Genomic DNA, 19,248 nt, shown 5'->3' with positions numbered 1-19,248 from the left:
TAAAGCATAAATAACAGCAAGAAACTCCTTTTCTGTGCTGGCATAGTTGACTTGGGCTTCATCTAAGGTTTTGCTAGCATAATAAATAGCATGCAAAACCTTATCCTTCCTCTGTCCGAGCACGGCTCCTAGTGCAAAGTCACTTGCATCACACATGATCTCAAAAGGGAGGTTCCAATCGGGAGCACATATGATGGGTGCCGATATCAAAGCCTGCTTAATCCTGTGAAAAGCCTCAAGACACTCGTCAGTAAAAATAAATGGGGCATCCTTGAGCAAAAGTTGTGTCAGTGGTTTAGCAATTTTAGAAAAATCTTTGATAAAGCGGCGATAAAACCCCGCATGACCCAAGAAGCTTCTAACTCCCTTAACATTGACTGGGGGAGGTAATTGCTCAATCACTGATATTTTAGCTTTGTCTACTTGTATGCCCTTATCAGATATAATATGACTAAGGACTACTCCCTGTGTCACCATAAAGTGACATTTCTCCCAGTTGAGTACTAAGTTGCACTCCTCACAACTTTTCAAAATTTTAGCGAGATTAATTAAGCATGAATCGAATGAGGAACCATATACGCTAAAATCATCCATAAAGACCTCCATAATAGACTCTATGAAATCAGAAAAAATGCTCATCATGCAACCTTGAAAGGTAGCAGGTGCATTACATAAACCAAAGGGCATTCTACGATATGCAAAAGTGCCATAAGGGCATGTAAAGGTGGTCTTTTCCTGATCTTCAGGGTGAATCGAAATTTGGAAAAATCCCGAATACCCGTCCAAATAGCAAAAGAATTTGTGATTAGCTAACCTCTCAAGCATTTGATCAATAAAGGGGAGAGGGAAGTGATCCTTTTTAGTGGCGATATTTAGTCTACGATAGTCTATGCACATACGCCACCCTGTTACAGTCCTGGTGGGAATTAATTCATTTTTATCATTAGTTATCACAGTCATCCCACCTTTCTTCGGTACTACCTGCACAAGACTTACCCACTTGGAGTCAGAAATATGATAGGTGATACCTGCATCAAGTAATTTCATCACCTCTTTCTTGACTACTTCCTGCATGTTTGGATTTAATCTTCGTTGGGGTTGAATGCAGGGCTTATAATTTTCCTCTAGATGAATCCTGTGCATGCAAAAATCAGGGCTAATACCCTTGAGATCATCAATACTGTACCCTATAGCCTTCTTATGGGTTTTGAGGACCCCTAGAAGTTGGGAAGATTGTAGGTCAGTGAGTGCAGTACTGATGATCACGGGGTGTAGTTCCTGCTCATCTAGAAAAACATATTTTAAATGAGAAGGGAGAGGTTTTAGCTCAGGTTTCTTGACCTCTGCAGGTTTTGATTCCTGAACTAAATTTACTACCTTCATTGTCTCCTTGGGGCTTAACTCTTCTAAGGAAAGAGCTTTTTCAATACTTTGGACCTCATTACCCCAAATGCTTGCATTATCGCTAGATAAATTCCCGCAGAGAACTTCCTCCAAGGGATCCTTCGCAAGAACCTGTGGCAAGCTATCAACACAAATATTGTCCATTATATCAATTGTATCAATATAACAACAATTTTCCTCCAACATAGGCCCTTTCAAAACCTTCCCTAAATTAAAAGTAACATTATCGTCACCTACAGAAAGGGTCAGTTTACCATTTTTCACATCAATAATAGCTCCTGCAGTGTGGAGGAAAGGCCTACCTAATATAATGGGTATTTGTGTGTCCTCTGCCATATCTAAAACAACAAAATCGACAGGAATAAAAAATTTACCAACTCTGACAGGTACGTCCTCTAAAATACCTAAAGGGTATTTTACCGAACGATCTGCCATTTGCAAAGTTATATTAGTAATTTTTAATTCCCCCATATTTAATTTAGCACATATAGATGATGGCATGACACTGACACTAGCACCCAGATCACATAAAGCTTTATCAATAAAAACATTCCCAATGTGACAAGGGATAGAAAAACTACCGGGATCCTTTAATTTAGGAGGTGATTTATTTTGCAAATAAGCGCTACACTCCTCTGTGAAAGCTACAATTTCTACTTCATTAAAGGCCCTTTTCCTAGTCAGAATGTCTTTCATGAATTTAGCATAAGCAGGTACTTGAGTGATTAAATCAGTGAAGGGGACTGTTACCTGCAGGTTTTTCACAACCTCTAAAAACTTACCGAATTGTTTATCAAGCTTACTCTTCAGTTGTCTATTAGGGAATGGAAGCTTGATAACTGGGCTCTGCACAACTCCTCCCTTATCCTGCAATTTACCCTGCACAGAAACATTAGTAGGGTTAGTATCTTTTTGTAGCCCTGCAGGGCTAGCAGGATTACCGTTTGGTATAGAGGAATCTAAATTAGAAACTGGTCCATCTTCCTGTGGCATAGGAGGTCCATCATAATATGAACCACTCCTTAGAGTGATTGCATTAGCATGATCTGTAGGATGGATAGGTTGTGATGGTAGAGCCCCCTGCTGACGGGATTGTAGGGTAGATGAAAGTTGTGCAATTTTATTGTCCATGATTTTATTATGAGCTAGAATAGAATCAATTTGCGCATCCCTACTCTCCATGTGCTTTTGCATATTAGCTAGCATTGCTCTAATTTCTGTCATGGCAGGGTCGGAAGATGATGAGGGTGATACTTGGCTTTTCTGGCCGGCATTAGGATGATAATATTTTTGCTGTGGTGGGGGTTGCTGTTGTGGTTGTTGTGGAGGTGGAGGGTTTTGTACATTGGTACTCTGGTATGAAAGATAAGGATGGTTTTTATAACCGGCATTGTAGGAATTGGAATAGGGGTTATTTTGCCTATAGGTTTGGAAGGCATTAACTTGTTCCATAGAGCTCCTACAATCTTGCTCCCAATGACCTACAATTCCACAATTTTCACAGAAAGCTTCGTGGTTAGCAACAGCAGAAACATTAGCTACAGAGTTAGGAGCAGCAGTAAGATTATCTAATTTTTGGCAAATAGATGTTAATTGAGCTTGCAAAAAGGATACGGAATCGACATTATGTTTTCCCTTATTTGCAAACCCCCTCGGATTCCCATATTGGGAATTGTGTATTGCCATGTCTTCGATAACCTGTCCTGCATCATCCACATATAAATTCATAAACCTCCCACTAGCTGCCGAATCTAGTACTGATCTAGAAGAATTTCCAAGTCCATTATAGAATGCTTGGATCAATTGCCATTGTGCTAGATTGTGGTGGGGGCACTCTCTCTGTAGATCCTTGAACCTCTCCCAAGCCTCATATAATGATTCGTCGGCCTCTTGAGCGAAGTTCTGAATAGCACTTCTTAGCATCGTTGTTCTCTCTGCAGGATAATATTTATTATAGAAATTCAAAGCGAGAGTTTCCCAGTCAGTAATACCAAGTGCAATTCTATTCAAACCATTAAACCATAATTTTGCTTTGCCACATAATGAAAAGGGAAAAAGAATCTCCCTGATTTGGTCCTGCGTAACCCCGGCTTATCTAATGGTGTTACAATATTGGCAGAAATCTGCGATGTGAAGATTAGGATCTTCACCCTTAGCTCCGCTGAACTGCTTCCTCTCTATCATAGTGATAAATTGGGGCTTGATCTCAAATTGAACTCCATCTAGGGCCGGAGTAGGAGTAAGGTGCGGGAAGTCTGCGAGCTTCGGTTGCGAATAATCACTGAGTTTCTTCTGGGCCGTCATCTCTGATTCTAAATCTGAAGGAATATCTGTATCACTAGAATCAGGGGGAGAATCTCTTCGATCGTTATCCTCCTCAGAACCCGCCAGAATTTGTCTATAGAGTCTCCTTTGCCTATGAAAGGAACGCTCGATCTCATGATCAAAAGGGATATCACCTGATCTAGAACACCTGGGCATAAACAAAGAACTAGAGACAAATATGAGATTTGCCTCAAAGAACTAATGTTCTCTGAGGCAAAAAGGGGGGATAATCTAGACTACAAAAATATAATTAGAAAATAAAAAAATAAAACCGTTTCCCCGGCAACGGCGCCAAATTTTGACAGGGTAAAGTCGTATCCCCTAATCAAAAATAATTACCTAAATCACTAACTACAATAGATAGGGAAGTAGGGTCGAACTCCACAGGGAAACAAGTCTTTTTAATTCTAATTAATTGTTATAATCTAAATTATCTAAGTAACCAATATTTTAAATATGAATTCTATACTACGAAGGATGAGTTTAGGGAGAAAAGAATCAATAATAAGGAAACCTAGGGTCACAGGTTCACCAATAATTAATATTCCGGGATAGAACGAAGCAATTAATAATTAACAATGCATCAATAACATGATTAACAGGCTCTCGCAATTTATTAACCAACATGGATCTAACAGGCTCTCGCAATTTATTAGACCTAAGTTCCTATTAAAAATAGCCTTTAATATTAAATCAACATCTGCTCGATTCATCAATTCAATATTGCTAAACATTCACAATCAAATTACATCTGCTCGATTCATAATCTAATTGCAAAGAATTAAAACAATTCAATAGGAAATTATCATGCAATATCAACAATCAATAATAACAAACTATCCCTTCATATTAATTATGGATCCACATAAACCCTAGAATTAAACTACTCACTAATCATCATAACTAATCCAATCAAATAAACAATTAAAAACATAAACAAGAAAATAATTAAAATAGCTGAAATTAAAGAGGGAAGAAATTGTACCAAAACAAATCTGGAATTAATGAAGGAATTAAGAACAAGAGTTTAGAGAGAATTCTAGAGAGAGAAAAATACTAAGTAGAGAGAGAAAGTCTAAGAGAAAAGAAGTAATTAATTATCCGTACAAAACGAATATATATCTCTCCTAAAACACGAATTAAACAAAGCTTAGTCAGGTTCTAACAAAACACGCGCCCGATCGGGCGAAGGGGGCGCCCGATCGGGCCCGCCTTTTTTCCTATGCCCAGACTATTTTGCCGCGCCCGATCGAGCCTACGCTCACCCGATCGGGCGCGGCTCTCCTTGGCAGCTAGCATGCGCGCAGCTCGCCCGATCGGGCGTAAGCTTGCCCGATCGGGCCCGGCTTCATCTTCAAGGTTTGGACTTCGATTTGGGCTAGATTTCTCGGCCCAATCCATATTTCCTCTCGGGTCTCGAATACGTGGTCCAATTACCTCGTGATCCAACTAACTGAGCCCTTAATCACCGGCTCGATGGCTCTAGCTGGCCTTGGGCTTCAAAAACGGTCGTGTTCCTCCAATGCTCGTAGTCGCTTCATAAAAATCCCGGGAAAATGCTCCAAAGGTGCAATTCCCTGCAAAACTTAACCAAAACTACGAAAACACTAGAAAACACATATTAGTAATAAAAGTGGCCCTAAAGGGCCAAAAACACTACTAATTATGACCAAGGGACGGGGGTAAAATACTATATAAAATAGACATATCATATAGCAATAACAATTTACACTACCATCTCCAATGGTGGCAAAGAACTATGTTTTGAAATACAATAATGTGTTGTTTTTTGTCAATTGAGAATCAATGTTGAGTTTGTAAAGATTGTAAACTTAACCATTTTAATTTGGAGTTGGTAGGTTTAGATAACAACATATTGGTAAATTGTATTAAATTTGAGCTCATTTATTTGATCACAAGCGAAAACCGAATGGAACCCCTAAGTATATTTAATATCAATTGGAATAGTAGTAGTGAGTTTATTCTTCTTGTGATAAGACAAGGAAAATATTTTGAAACATGTAAATGTGTAATTGTCAAATATTCATTGGTCTTAAGCATGGTATATAACCTCTTTAGTATATTGTTTTATTTTTGTGTTGAAGGAAATTAATTATAACCTCAATGTTATGCTTATAACCTCAATGTCATGCTTACAATCTCAATGTAATGCTTACAGTTACAGTCAACTAACATCAGTGATATCTTACTTTTTGTCAGTAAGAACAGTCCTAAGTAAAATACTGGGTGGATTGTTCCACCAACCTATAAAAGGGTACCACTAAACTATCCTAGGGTACCACTAACGACACTAGGGTACCACTGTACATAAGTTTTTTTTTTTATATAATATAACTGATATATTGATTACTTCGATTGATATGTTGAAAGATATCATGGACAATGAGTAAAATAACATTAGATGGAATGTACCACTTCAGTATGGCAATCCCTTCATAGGGTACCATTCTTATACCCTAGGGTACCGCTAGATATATTTATGCATTTAACCAAAGCCCTTTACCAAACCCTTTTTGCATTATTCATGTTTGTAGCATGGAATGTATTAATTCGAATATAATAATGTTTTGTTAGTTATAGCAATTAACGCAACTTTTTTGTATGCAACAGTCAATCCAAAATTAAATTTTGTACCGGCACAAAAACCAAAATTCAATCCAATAAGCCAAAACCGACTTGTTTAAACCAAAATTCATATTAATCACATCTTTATTTAAACCAATGTTACAAATAAGTATTTCGATATCGAATATTATTTGACGACAAAAAACAAGTACAGATTGGATTGGGGTTCAATTACATCATTAGCGAAAACCCTTTGTATTGTTAATCTTCATTTGGGTACGTGGTGTGTTTATCTTATTCTAGATCAGCGGTGTGTTTAACTTATTTTGGATTAGTCTTTGATACTCTAGGGCAAATATAGGTTTGAAAGATGTTATCCATCAAATAAACTTTGGTCTTTAAATTAAAGTAACAACTTCTTCGTATCAATTATTTACAAAAAAGGGGTGTACACACAACTGACGTACAACTAGAACTACAATAACAACCACTGGTAAAGTACAACAACCACTGGTTATATAAAACGTACCTTTGACTCAAACAATTTGGAATCTGTTCGTGTCAATGATTTCTAACTTTGTTACAGAGGATCAAATTGAATCATTGTGGAATATGAACCGTCCTAAGTAAAATAATGGGCCCGACTTGTCATTTCTAGTACATAGCAATTCGAAGCGGGAATGTTAACACACACACAACCCAAAATGGATCACTTGCGTACTCAGTTGTACCTGTCACTGTTGCAGTGGTACAGAAACTTAAACAGTAGAACCATTTAGTAGAACCAAAAGTTCATTTCAGAGTTAAACAATCCCACTTAAATGATGTAAGAGTTAGCTAGCCTAATTTCACAATATCTAAGTAAGTTTTCGATTTCACAAGGTCAGAATGTTTTTTCCTAACATTAGCTTACACCAGAACAAATGCTTCATCAATTTAGCCAACAACATTGGTGGCCACAGGAGTATTTTTACAAAAAAATTAGTTTTCCATCAAATGGGATCAAAAATTTTTGGGGACTTTGCATACAAGCATAGTCCAAATGTCCAACGTACGAGATACCAAAACATCATAGTCTATGAAGGAGTCACTTTTTCCTTCTACTAGGTCCTCTGTGATGAATGTGGCGGAGGAGTCACAGGAGGTTGCGGACGAGGAAGTATGGGAATGTAGCCACGTTGTGATGATGCAGTTGACAGTTGCGATGTAGGGGCTGCCAACCTCCTATAGGAATCTGACCATGAGGAAATTGATGATACGGAACGTAATAACCTTGACGATGAGAAATTTGGGAACCATAGTACTGCTGACCTCTACCTTCAACGGTTGTAAAGTACCCAATTGATCCATCCCCATCCAACATTTGAATCCCACCAACACAGTGAGGAATGTATGGAACCATATGTTGCATATTTTGCGGAGGAACACCCTATTAGTTGTAAAAGGAAATTAGGTAAAATAAAGACAATATACAAACCAAGTAAGACCCCTACTGCATTAATCCATATAATATAAACTGAAATTTACATACATAATTAACCATACATACATAATCCAAAATAGCTCCTCACTCACTCCCCTGTTACTCTTATTTTTTTTATTAAAGCCTAAAAAGAAAGTCCCTTAATTTATTCCTCTTATTTTAATTATGTTGTTATAATTTAGGTTTTCATAAATTTTCAGTAAACCCTAAGCTACGAATTAATGTGTTAACAATTACCTCCTTTAGCAATGCGTCTAAAGCAAACTCCAATTCATCTTCGTCGCCTCTATCGTGCTCCACTTGGTCTTCAATGGTAGCGTTGTTGTCGACATCGTCACCAAAAATGCGGCCGCTACCACCACCGAAGAGCTCATCACAGTCCTCCGTACGGTCTGTTAAGATCGGATCCTCCATCCCTAGCATCTTCCTTGCCATTTTCAATCATGAAGTCTTGCCCGCCCTCTCTGAACTTACCTCCTCAAGAAACAAAAAATGGAGTAAAAATGGTAAACCATGAAAATTGGGTTGACTGTCAAAAGTAAAAAAGAAAATGAGGACATTGGAGTCAAACAACTAATTCAAGGGTCAAAAATAACAAAAAGTAAAAAGAAATTTAGTATTACAATGTTGTATTATACCATATACCCGTATACAAGCTTTTCCTTTTTTTTTTTTAGGCTACATCACTTTACACTGACAATTGGATCCTACTCCGTTTTCCCCATACCCACGTTCTGTTGAAGATGCATTTGCTAATGCATCTCAAGACTTCATTTCTACTTCCACCTACTTCTTCAAAGGTAATACCAAGAAATTGAGGAAGTACTAATGTAGGTTTGATATGTATGTGCAAATACATATCAAACATTAAAATATTGAAAAGTATTGTAAAGCACATGGGGGTGGGAGAAAAGAAGGAGAGAGATGGGCACGTGGGACCAGTTTTAAATGTACCACTGAAAGCTTATGTAATATCATTGACTATGTAGTGATACTAAATCTACACGTAGTTAGTACCACTGAATGAATATACAGTACCATTGAATGAATATATAGTAACACTGAATGTTCAATGATACTATTTGATCATCTAGTGATACTATTAATAACCCAGTGGTACACTTAAATTCAGCACATGGGGGTGAGAGAAAGGAGGAGAGAGATGTGTAAATTTCATGCGAAATGTCTCTTATGCCCCTTGATATGTATGTCCAGGTACCTATCAAACCTCCCTTTGGAAGACCTCCCAAGAAATTGCGTAAAAATATCCAGGTGGCAATCACCCATAGGTTACATTAACGTGGACTGCCACCAAGGACTTTCGAATCCTCCCCCGCCTTTCTTTTCTTCCTCCCTGACAACCCAAAATTACCAGGAAATCTCAATTCAATTCTAATTCTAATCAAACTTTACAAATCCATCACAAATCTTTGATTCACAAACTATAAATCTGCAGAAATTTGCTCGAATATTCAATCTTTTTGAATGATTAATCTTCATCGTATTCTCCCTTTCTCCATTGATATGGTTGCTTGGAGAGGGTTCATCTTCACCATTTTTATCCTCAACTTTGTTCTTGCTTGTCACCTTCTTCTTCTTCAACCTCTTGTTTCTGCTTCAGGTAAATTTCCCTTTTTTTTTTTTTATTATTTAAAAGGATTTTTGTTGAATTTGTGTTCTTCACTTGATTGAGTGTGGTAGCGGTGCTTAATTTTAGGGTTCATAATCCAATTTTTTCGTTAATTTTTTGTGTGCTTTTGTCCGCAATATGTCAAATTTATTTATTAAATGTCACGATTATTAACTGCCGAAATAAAAAAAAAAGTTTCTTTTTGGAAATACATTGGACTTGATTAGCAAGTATTTGTGGTTATGAGTTCGGCATTGCAATGGGTTGTGGTCGACATTGTGTTGGTTTGATTGATCTTCGTTTATCGTTATTCGTTATGGCTTTCTCGGGTTTTCTGTGATCAAAAGAACGAATTTTGCTGTGATATATTGTGCTGCTTAAACATTGTGTATATATAATTAAGATGTACTTGTATTTTGCAATATATATTACAAGAATGTTGTTTAATAACGCTTTTTACATAGTAATAAGGTTACTTTTGGTTGCTCTTAGGGTGAGTTTTAAGAGCTGGTGAGATGAATTTTGCTATGCTATTTTTATGATGACTTATAAGTTATACTTCATAGTTCATACATAATTATGGGGTGGCTTAATTTTCTGTATCGTCATTTTATCATAGGACTTCACGAATGAAAGTGTATACAGATCCTATCGGGTTTGGAGTATTTGTTCATAGAATTGTATCTACCACTTTGCACCTCTTGTTCTTTGATTTTACACAATCATCGAGCACTGCCTTAGCGAAGTTGTATTGTCAAACCTAATTAGAGGTTATGCTTTTGAGGATAGTTTCATACTCTAACTTTGGTATCTCGTTGGTAAATTTAAACTCAGAGCCTAACACACCTCAGAGAGTAACATATTTTGTTGCCATATGTAATACTAGTATTTTCAATTTAAGAATTTCTAAATCCTTCAATTAAAAGTTAAAAAAGCAGTGTTAAAATTATGAAGAAAATTTACTAATTGTAGCCCGTATACGATCTGTTTTGACTTGTCAGTGTTTGAAGTCAATAGTGGTTTTTGTTTTTTCCTATTGCTACGTACAATGTACCTGATGCTCATATCCCTGCTATGCAGATGGAACTCCTGTGAAAGCAAATGATTTACTGCAAAAGGCTGAACAAAGTATAAAAGTGAAACATTATAGTGAGGCACTTGAAGATCTTAATGCTGCTATTGAGGCAGATCCAACACTCTCGGAGGCATATTCACGACGGGCAAATATCCTTCGTCAGCTGTGCAGGTTTGTTATATTTTTTTTCTCTGAAAATTTTCTAAATTCAGTTTTTATTATTTTGCTGAACAAACAACTAGTCTTGTGGTTTGTGATTCATTCGGCGGTCTTACGGACCAGTACTTGAAGTTTGTTGTGTTTATGCATATCTTTCACAATGATTATGTATATAATTGGATATGAATTTGTGATCTGTGATAAAATTGAGGCATGAGATTAAAATTATCACTACAATCTGTTACAAAAGCATAAAAAGTAATCTTTTGCAATGGCATAAATACAGATTGCGTAACCTCCGTGAACCGTTTGAACTAGTGACTGTAGTAAAGCATATATACTTACTGTTAAATGTTAATGAGTCAAGTTTCATGAAGCTCCAAAAAATGTTGGCAGACTAATATTTTTGTGAAGTGGCAAAGCCATCAAGCCATGTACCTTATAATCTATATGTTACGTTGTGGCTAACAATTCTACATCAAAGTCAAATTTCTCATACTTTTTTCTTTTAAGATAACAGATATATTTTGGAAGATAATTTTTTATGGCCTAAATTTCATGAATTGGAATCTTGTGATTAGGATAGGAAATAGTGTAATCGAATAGACCAACCAAAAACCGGGTTAAGAGGTTCTTAGCTGTAAATAAAATGAATCAAAACTGAACAGTACAGTTATGATCAAACATATCAAAAACAGCCATCTGAAATGCAAGCGACCAGGCTTGAACTATATCGGGTTCTCATACATGTTTTAAAGTAAACTTTAACTTAACATCTTTAATCACACAAGTTGAATAATTATAAGGAGTAGTAATACATGTTAGCTGTATATTCTAACAACATACCTTTGGAGCTCTAAATATGACAGAAAGACAACAGAGTTTAGGATAATCATAAGAAATGTTTTGCATACGTAAAATGCTTTCTTTAAGGGAATTAGTAAACTGTGTGTTAATCCACTAAAAATAAAACTAAATTCTGTGAAGAACTCTATTCGTAGCAGAGTAGGAATCTCCTAGTTGTTGCCTTGCTGCTCAAGTCTTGTATCTTGGTTTTAAAAAGCGCGCCTCGGGCGCGCCTCACTCCCAGGCTCTGGGAAATGGGCTTTGCCAAAAGTGCCAAACATCCCCTTTCCACCTGCCGACAGGTTACCTGTTACAGTATCATCTTTACATTTTTAGCCACCATAAATGAGGATTATCCAATTTTCCACGTATTTATCTTTTTATTATTAAGGTATTTTTTGGCAAGTAGATGAAAACCTTTACAGTAATCATGAGAGAAGAAAACTATGAAGATACTTGAACTCATGAGTTCTATTCTTGATGCATTATTTTGTTATTTTCTACCTGATGCATTATTTTGTTTCCCTTCCAATCTTATCAGTATGAGATTTTTGTTAAATAAAGATACTTGAACTCATGAGTTCTATTCTTGATGAGTCATCTGTCAAATGTAGGTATGAAGAATCAGAGGTCAATTATAATAAGTATCTAGAACTCAAGTCTGGAAATGCAGCTGCTGAAAAGGAGCTTTCTCAGTTGCATCAAGCTCGAAGTGCTCTGGAAACAGCTTCTGGTCTGTATGATTCAGGAGATCTTAAGAAAGCATTGGAGTATGTTGACAAAGTTGTGCTTGTTTTCTCTCCTGCATGCTCAAAGGTGTTAATTTTTTTCTTTTCTTTTATTTTTCATTTATTTTTGTAAATCTATATATCATCCACCAAGTCTATCAAGATTTTCAAATATTTGGGGAACTTGTTTAATAAAGCTACCTTAATTATGTGGCAGGCTAAACTTCTGAAGGTAAAATTGTTGTTGGCATCACAAGATTATTCAGGTGCTATCGCTGAGACTGGTTATATTCTCAAAGAAGATGAGAACAACCTTGACGCTTTGTTGGTTAGAGGTCGTGCCTATTACTATTTAGCAGATCATGATGTGGCCATGAGGTTTGGACAAAAATTTATGATTACATGTGTAATGTCTTATATTAAGTTTAAAATTCGTAATTTGTCTTTCCTTTTGTTTTCTTAGACATTACCAAAAAGGACTTCGCCTAGATCCAGAGCACAGCGAACTGAAGAAAGCATATTTTGGATTGAAAAAGTTGCAGAAGAAGACAGAAAGTGTATGCGGCTAAAACAATGTCCATGCATGATTTTTTTTTTTTAAATTATCATTTTTTTGGTGGTGGGAGTCAGGGAGGTTTTGCATCATTTGACACTCATGTTATTTTCCTTTTCAGTTTAACTGATTTGATGTTTGACCAATTGCTTCTCACAGGCAGAAACAAATGTAGAGAAAGGTAAATTGCGTCTTGCAGTGGAGGACTATAAAGCAGCTCTTGCTCTAGACCCAGTTCATATTGCACATAATGTGCATCTTCATCTTGGTTTGTGTAAGGTATTGGTGAAACTGGGTAGAGGTAAAGATGCTGTGAATAGCTGCACGGAAGTCTTAAACATTGATGAAGAGCTTGTTGAGGCTTTGGTACAGGTTAGCATTCACTTGCAGTTACTAAATTTTACTTGTAAGCTTAATAAATTATGGGATGATAGCAACCTAACCAGATTGATTAAATGAGATCTGATCAGTGAATTCATAATTTCTCTGATAATGTTGATGTGACTTATTCAGAGGGGTGAAGCAAAACTTTTGGTGGAAGATTGGGAAGGGGCAGTGGAAGATCTTAAAAATGCAGCTCAAAAATCCCAGGTTGGCTGTCTTGGATAACTTTTATAGTTTTGCGGTGTCTATTAGTATCTATTACATATGTTTGCTGCACATATTTTTGACAATAGAATTGGTGAATTGTTGATCCTTATTGCTTTGGTTTTTACAGCATCTGATTCGTTGATATTCCATTCCTTTTTCTTTTCAATTTGCTCTTTTAATCTCTTTCCCTCAGCTCTTTGAGCTTGAATTTAGATTAGGTGTTGGGTTTGGACAGTACATTTTTCTTTTACTGAGATGATGTTTTAGAACTTTTTTGCTGCATGATTTTAATATCTGAAATGTTAGCAGTAGAAGGAATTCTTGAATAAACTGAGCTTACTGTATCAACAAATCTAATCATTTATTTAATTAAAGTGTTTGTAATATTAAGTTGCAGTTACAGCCTTACTGATTTATGACTGGGTAGAGTCTGTGATTGAATTTTTGGTGATGTAGCAGTATATATATGAATACGATCTGTATTGATCTAATATCTTTGCTATGAATGCTATCTGCTGAAGTTCTGAGGCATGGTTTAGTTAGAATATAACTTGTGTTAACTCTATCAACTAGTTTCATGTCTTTATATATTGAACTATTTTGTGCCCAATGTACAGGACAGGAGCATCAGAGAAGCACTAGTGAGAGCTGAGAATGCCCTAAAGTTGAGCAAACGAAAAGACTGGTACAAAATTTTGGGTGTCTCTAAAACTGCATCTGTTGCAGAGATTAAACGTGCCTATAAGAAACTTGCTTTACAGTGGCATCCAGATAAGAATTCTGAAAATAGAGAAGAAGCTGAGAACAAATTTCGAGAAATTGCGGCTGCATACGAGGTTTGACTTTGTGCAATATTTCTTTGATCTCTTGATGATTCTGATTTACTTTTTTTTTTTTTTTTTAATCAGCCTCTTAGACAACAATAAATTTTCCATCAATATATGCTCCTCATTGCGAGTTAGATTTATGAGTTGGCTAAGGGTTCATCCATTAGTACTATTTCTAATAGCACATATCCAATATTATATTCATAGTAATCTATTTCAATGCGGTTTTTAGTGGCTAAGCCCACTTGTTAAGCTACTGCTGTGAGCTTGATGATCATTTAGCAAACTTATTTCTTTAGCTATTGTGACAAGCTTGATTGGTGCCACCTTCTCTGCCATGGCTGTGAATATGCCCAATACATGTGTGCTTATGCACATGTTGCCGATAACTCTAATGCCTCTAAGATTCAAACAATAAATTGAAATAACTGTGCGGGTTAGTAGTTGGATACAATACAGAACTTTATTTACCTTTTCATTTTGAGTCAGAGCCCTCAGAGGGGCAATGTTTTATTTAACCATATTTTCGTTTCCTTCGGTGGGTTCGTATTTATTTCCTTCCCACTGCCCTAATCAAGGGAGCCGATTTAACACTCATAAGCAACAACATATCTTACCAAGTGTAAAATTTGATAGTATACTGCAAAAGAAGCTTTTGATTTTTTATAATGGGATTACTAACATGTTTATATAATACATTCCCTTTGTTAGTGTTTGTATGTATGTGTTTGTTTAACTTGTTACAGTATTTTCTTATTTTTGTTTGTGTGTATGTGTTTGTTTAATTTGTTACAGTAGTTTATTATTTTTGTTTGTGTGTATGTGTTTGTTTACAATGGGATATCAATATTACCAATTTCTTACTGAGTGTTTTTACTTGCTTTCAAAGTTGACCTTGAGGTTATCACCAAACTTAGTTCTCCGAAGAGTGTAGCAATTTTTTTAATTTTTAAGCTTTGAAGTTTACCTGTGGTGCTACTTGCATCGTTACATGCCTTCCCCTGTATAGACAGCAGTTCATTAGTTATAGTTCAAGGTGTAGTTTGTTGATACGCTCAATGTGATTCATGTACGACTTAGCTTGGGACCTTCTCAATTCTGTTTTCTAAGTTACTTGAGTCTTTTAAGTGTTTATTCCATTTAGAGAATCCAATGTACACTGTCAATCCATTCAAGTGTTAACTGTTAAAATACAAGGATAGTATCCAGGCATCCTTATTTGTTTAAAGTGATATAGGCTTGTGTGATGAGGTGCATTAATCGTGTCTTTTGACATATTTGTCTTTTTTTATTTTTAAATTATCTGTGGTATCTGATTATTCCCTGTGTATATTAGAGATATGCCTCATCCCACTTTTATAATACTTGCATTGATACCCTTTGTTGACCGCTCATTACCATGTTTTGTAATTGCAAAAAAAAATGTGATGTCATTTTATAATTAAAGGTAGTATAGATTAGGTAGAAAAGCTTCTAACAGTTAGTGACAATGTTAGCTTTTTATGCTTATCACAAGCTTTTTAGGCTGACCGTTCTCTTCAATTTCTTGAATGTGAAAATTTATTAAGCTCATTGGTTTGGTTGAATGAGTTACACATTGATGTATTGATCTGAATGATGTATTTCCACATTGCTTGCTTTTTGTCATTGTCTTCTTGATATTTACAGATTTCTAATTAGTTTCATTGTGACTGTTGCTTGATTATTATGTATCAAAGTCTAGAAGCTGTCTAGTAAATGGGCCCTTGAGAATTGTATTGGTGAGGCTGTGAGCTATAGTGTACAAAGTCTTCAAACTGCTATGAGGTACTCCGTATTATAGTGTGCAATAATGCCAATAAGTAGTGGCATAACAACTTTAAAGTTTAGATTATCAGTCATTTAAAAACCTTGCTTTTGGTAGCTAGTAAAAAATTGCGGTGATAGGAATGAATTATAAGTGTAATGTAGTATGGAAAACAACTTATAATCTCCATGACATTTTTAAAATAATTTTTCCATTACCATCCATTAGAACTTTAGAGGTGGTATTAGTAGAAAACTTGAAAATTTGTGAAGATAAATAGATAATTCAAGGGGTCATCTTAAGTGTTCATGGGAATGGACATTGATTTTCTAACCAAATTTACACACAAATTTATTACCAGTACCATTGTTTATATTTATAACCAGTTACCAAACAGGCTTTCAGCTTCAGTAATTTTTTTCCCCTCCTCCGGTCATATGCTGCTTCTTATGATTTTGACACGTCAATTGAGCTGTTTCATGATGTGTGTTACTTGTCTGTAGAACCTCAATTGTGGTATTTGCTCTTGCAGGTTCTAGGGGATGAAGAAAAACGTGTAAGATATGACAGAGGAGAGGATGAAGAAGGCATGGGAATGGGCGGCGGTGGTTATGGATTTGGTGGATTTGATCCTTTTGGTGGTGGTGGTGGAGGACAGCAGTATACATTTCATTTCGAAGGAGGCTTTCCTGGTGGTGACTTTGGAGGATTTCATTTCTAAGGTGCTATGCTGTTGCCTGTGGATCTTTTCTGCATTATTGAAGTCAGAATTAAGCTCAACAGTGCAACCTGATTATTTTTTTTCACTAACACCTGATTGGTATCTATCAAATCCTCAGCCTCCACTGAATCATTATTGGTCGAAAAGAAGCTTCATCCAAAACTTGATCAATCCCTTTTCCCAAGAATAGGCCTTTTCCTTACTGCATATCAGTGTTATGTAATCTAATTGTAATCTATCTTTTTTGGGTCAACATAGTGATGAGAAAATAAAATTGGGGAGATGCATATGCTTTAGTCTTTAGATGAGGTTTGAGGGTAACAAATGTATTGCCTTAGGTTCCTGTTTGGTGACGTAATGAAGGTTGACACCGGCATTATACTTCTATTGTTATGTGAGATGTGAAATAGAATCAAATTTTGTTTTGGTAGCTTACCATTCATCTGCTCAGCTGCTATAACCTTTGCTTTTTTTAGTTCTATGAATCTATGATTCCCTATCAAGAGAGCTTGGTGGCGCACTATGATATTTGGTTTAATATGACAAAGGTAAACATGTTGGGAGAGATCATCTGTTGCTAAATTAGTTTAAGACCCCTTAATAAGTGTTACTCGTCTGTTAGTTGTCCGAATCATTCTGGTTGCTGTCTGTTTATTTTATTAGAACGGTAAACTTTATACTAATTTTACCGTGTTATATACTAATTACTTCAATGAAGTAACTTTATAAATATGCTAATAGGGTTAAGCAATTGTGGTACCACTTGAACAAATACTTCTCACCATGTGTATAAGGCAGGAAGGTAATCATTCATAAGATTATGCTGTAAATTTAAAACACTCCAGGCAAATATATCAAGACTTTCCTTATATTCTTTCTTTAGAAAAGGTAGAATTTGGTGATGATAAAAGTATTTGCAATTATTTTTTTTTTTTTAAAAAAAAAAGAAAATTTTTAAAAAAGTTTGTAAACTTTATTTATTTATTTATTTTTATGGCTCTTTGGAAGTTGGTAAGGGTAAAGGATGACTTGATCCCCACACTCAATGGGGATCCTAAGGTATAATCCTTACAAATTGGGCCAAAATTTACTTGGTTGTTTGTAAAGATATGTTCCTTCAAACTTTCGCTTGTTTGTATCGCTACATAATAACACATACTTTGGCAATAAGACTGTTATGCACCCTGGTCCATCTAGGATAGCTGGACCACAGGCGATTGTTCAAATTTTATTACCAAATGTTCAAAAGTATGGACGTGGTGCAGTGTTCGGATTTTTGTACAAAATGTTCAAAATTTGTAATTGTCCAGATTTTTTATAAAATGTTTAATAGTATAGACATACATTGAGATTGTTCAGATATTTTTACTAAATGTTCAAAATTTGCGAGGTTCAGATTTTTTTACTTAATGTTCAAATTTTGCAATTGTCCAGATTTTTTTTACTAAATGTTCAAAAGTAGTCATTGCGATTGTTCAAATATTTTTACTAAATGTTCAAAATTTACGATATTCGGATTTTTTTTACTAAATGTTCAAAATTTGCAATTGTTCAGATCTTTTTACTGAATGTTCAAAAGTATAGGCGTGGTACATTGCGATTGTTCAGATATTTTCACTAAATGTTCAAAATTTTTGATGTTCAGTTTTTTTTTTTTTTTTTTTTTTTTTTTTTTTTTTTTTTTTTTAATGTTCAAAATTTGTAATTGTTCAGATTTTGCTTACTAAATGCTCAAAAGTATCAGGTAATCGATCATAATAGATACGAATTGATTGATCGATTAACTTCAACAAATTCAATTGATATTAGAACAATGATTTCATCTACAAATTCATCTTAAAATCAAAAAAATACATAGAAATTAATGAGAACTGTAAAAACAATCAGGTAATCGATTACGAATTGAAATCAATCAAATTCGCTTTCACAAATTCAATTAATATTAAAACAATTAATTCATCCACAAATTCATCTCAAAATCAAAAAATAAATTAATATTGATCACAATGAGTACATAATAACAAACCTTGATTGATATCTTTGGGAATTTAAAATTGTTCCATCACGTTAAATGCAGAAATTTAATGGAGAAAAATCAAAGAACAGAGGAGAGAGAAAAAAAGAATTTGAAAAAAAAAAGAAAAGAATGAAGTAAATTCAAAAGAGAAATAAAAAGTGATTGGATTAAAAAAAAAGTAAAGATGGTGGGAAGAAGAAGAAGAGAATGAAGTTGTGTTTCATTTATATAAGGTTGTGTTTTATGTAGGGTTTTAGATACTCTGAGCGGAATTTCATGAATCTCATTCATACGCACCTAACCAGGATCTCATGCATATACAAATAAAGGATCACATAATAGTTTAGAATTAACCTTTGATGCGTGAATTCCCAAGCTTTCTTCTACCTTCTTGCGGAGATTAGAGCCCCAATTGTTGCTCCTCTAATATTGGTCCACAAGTGTAGATCGAACCTCCACCAATGCTAGTTGGACGGGAGAGATTAATCTCCTCTTCTATGGAGAGTTTCTAACCGGT

At 35.3% G+C, this 19,248-nt stretch overlaps 1 protein-coding gene and 1 non-coding gene across 2 annotated transcripts; both read left to right on the top strand.

Moving 5' to 3' along the window:
- Positions 1-3,220: 3,220 nt before the first annotated feature.
- Positions 3,221-3,327, top strand: LOC145626073 (small nucleolar RNA R71). Its single transcript, XR_014110942.1, has one exon. It is a non-coding gene; the product is annotated as a small nucleolar RNA R71 (small nucleolar RNA).
- Positions 3,328-9,143: 5,816 nt separating this feature from the next.
- On the top strand, positions 9,144-17,252 carry LOC145613651 (dnaJ protein P58IPK homolog). The gene is made up of 9 exons (XM_081668742.1): positions 9,144-9,419; positions 10,509-10,674; positions 12,123-12,324; positions 12,454-12,614; positions 12,700-12,793; positions 12,949-13,161; positions 13,303-13,380; positions 13,998-14,216; positions 16,526-17,252. Exons 1-9 carry the CDS (start codon positions 9,284-9,286, stop codon positions 16,712-16,714), a joined length of 1,458 nt encoding a protein of 485 aa, XP_081524868.1. The 5' UTR covers positions 9,144-9,283; the 3' UTR covers positions 16,715-17,252.
- The last annotated feature ends 1,996 nt before the right edge of the window (positions 17,253-19,248 follow it).

The sequence above is a fragment of the Chenopodium album genome, chromosome 3, assembly GCF_948465745.1.
Source record: "Chenopodium album chromosome 3, dcCheAlbu1.1, whole genome shotgun sequence".
Lineage (NCBI taxonomy): Eukaryota > Viridiplantae > Streptophyta > Magnoliopsida > Caryophyllales > Amaranthaceae > Chenopodium > Chenopodium album.
The sequence above is the reverse complement of the archived record's forward strand: the minus strand, read 5'-3'. Positions and strand labels throughout refer to the sequence as shown.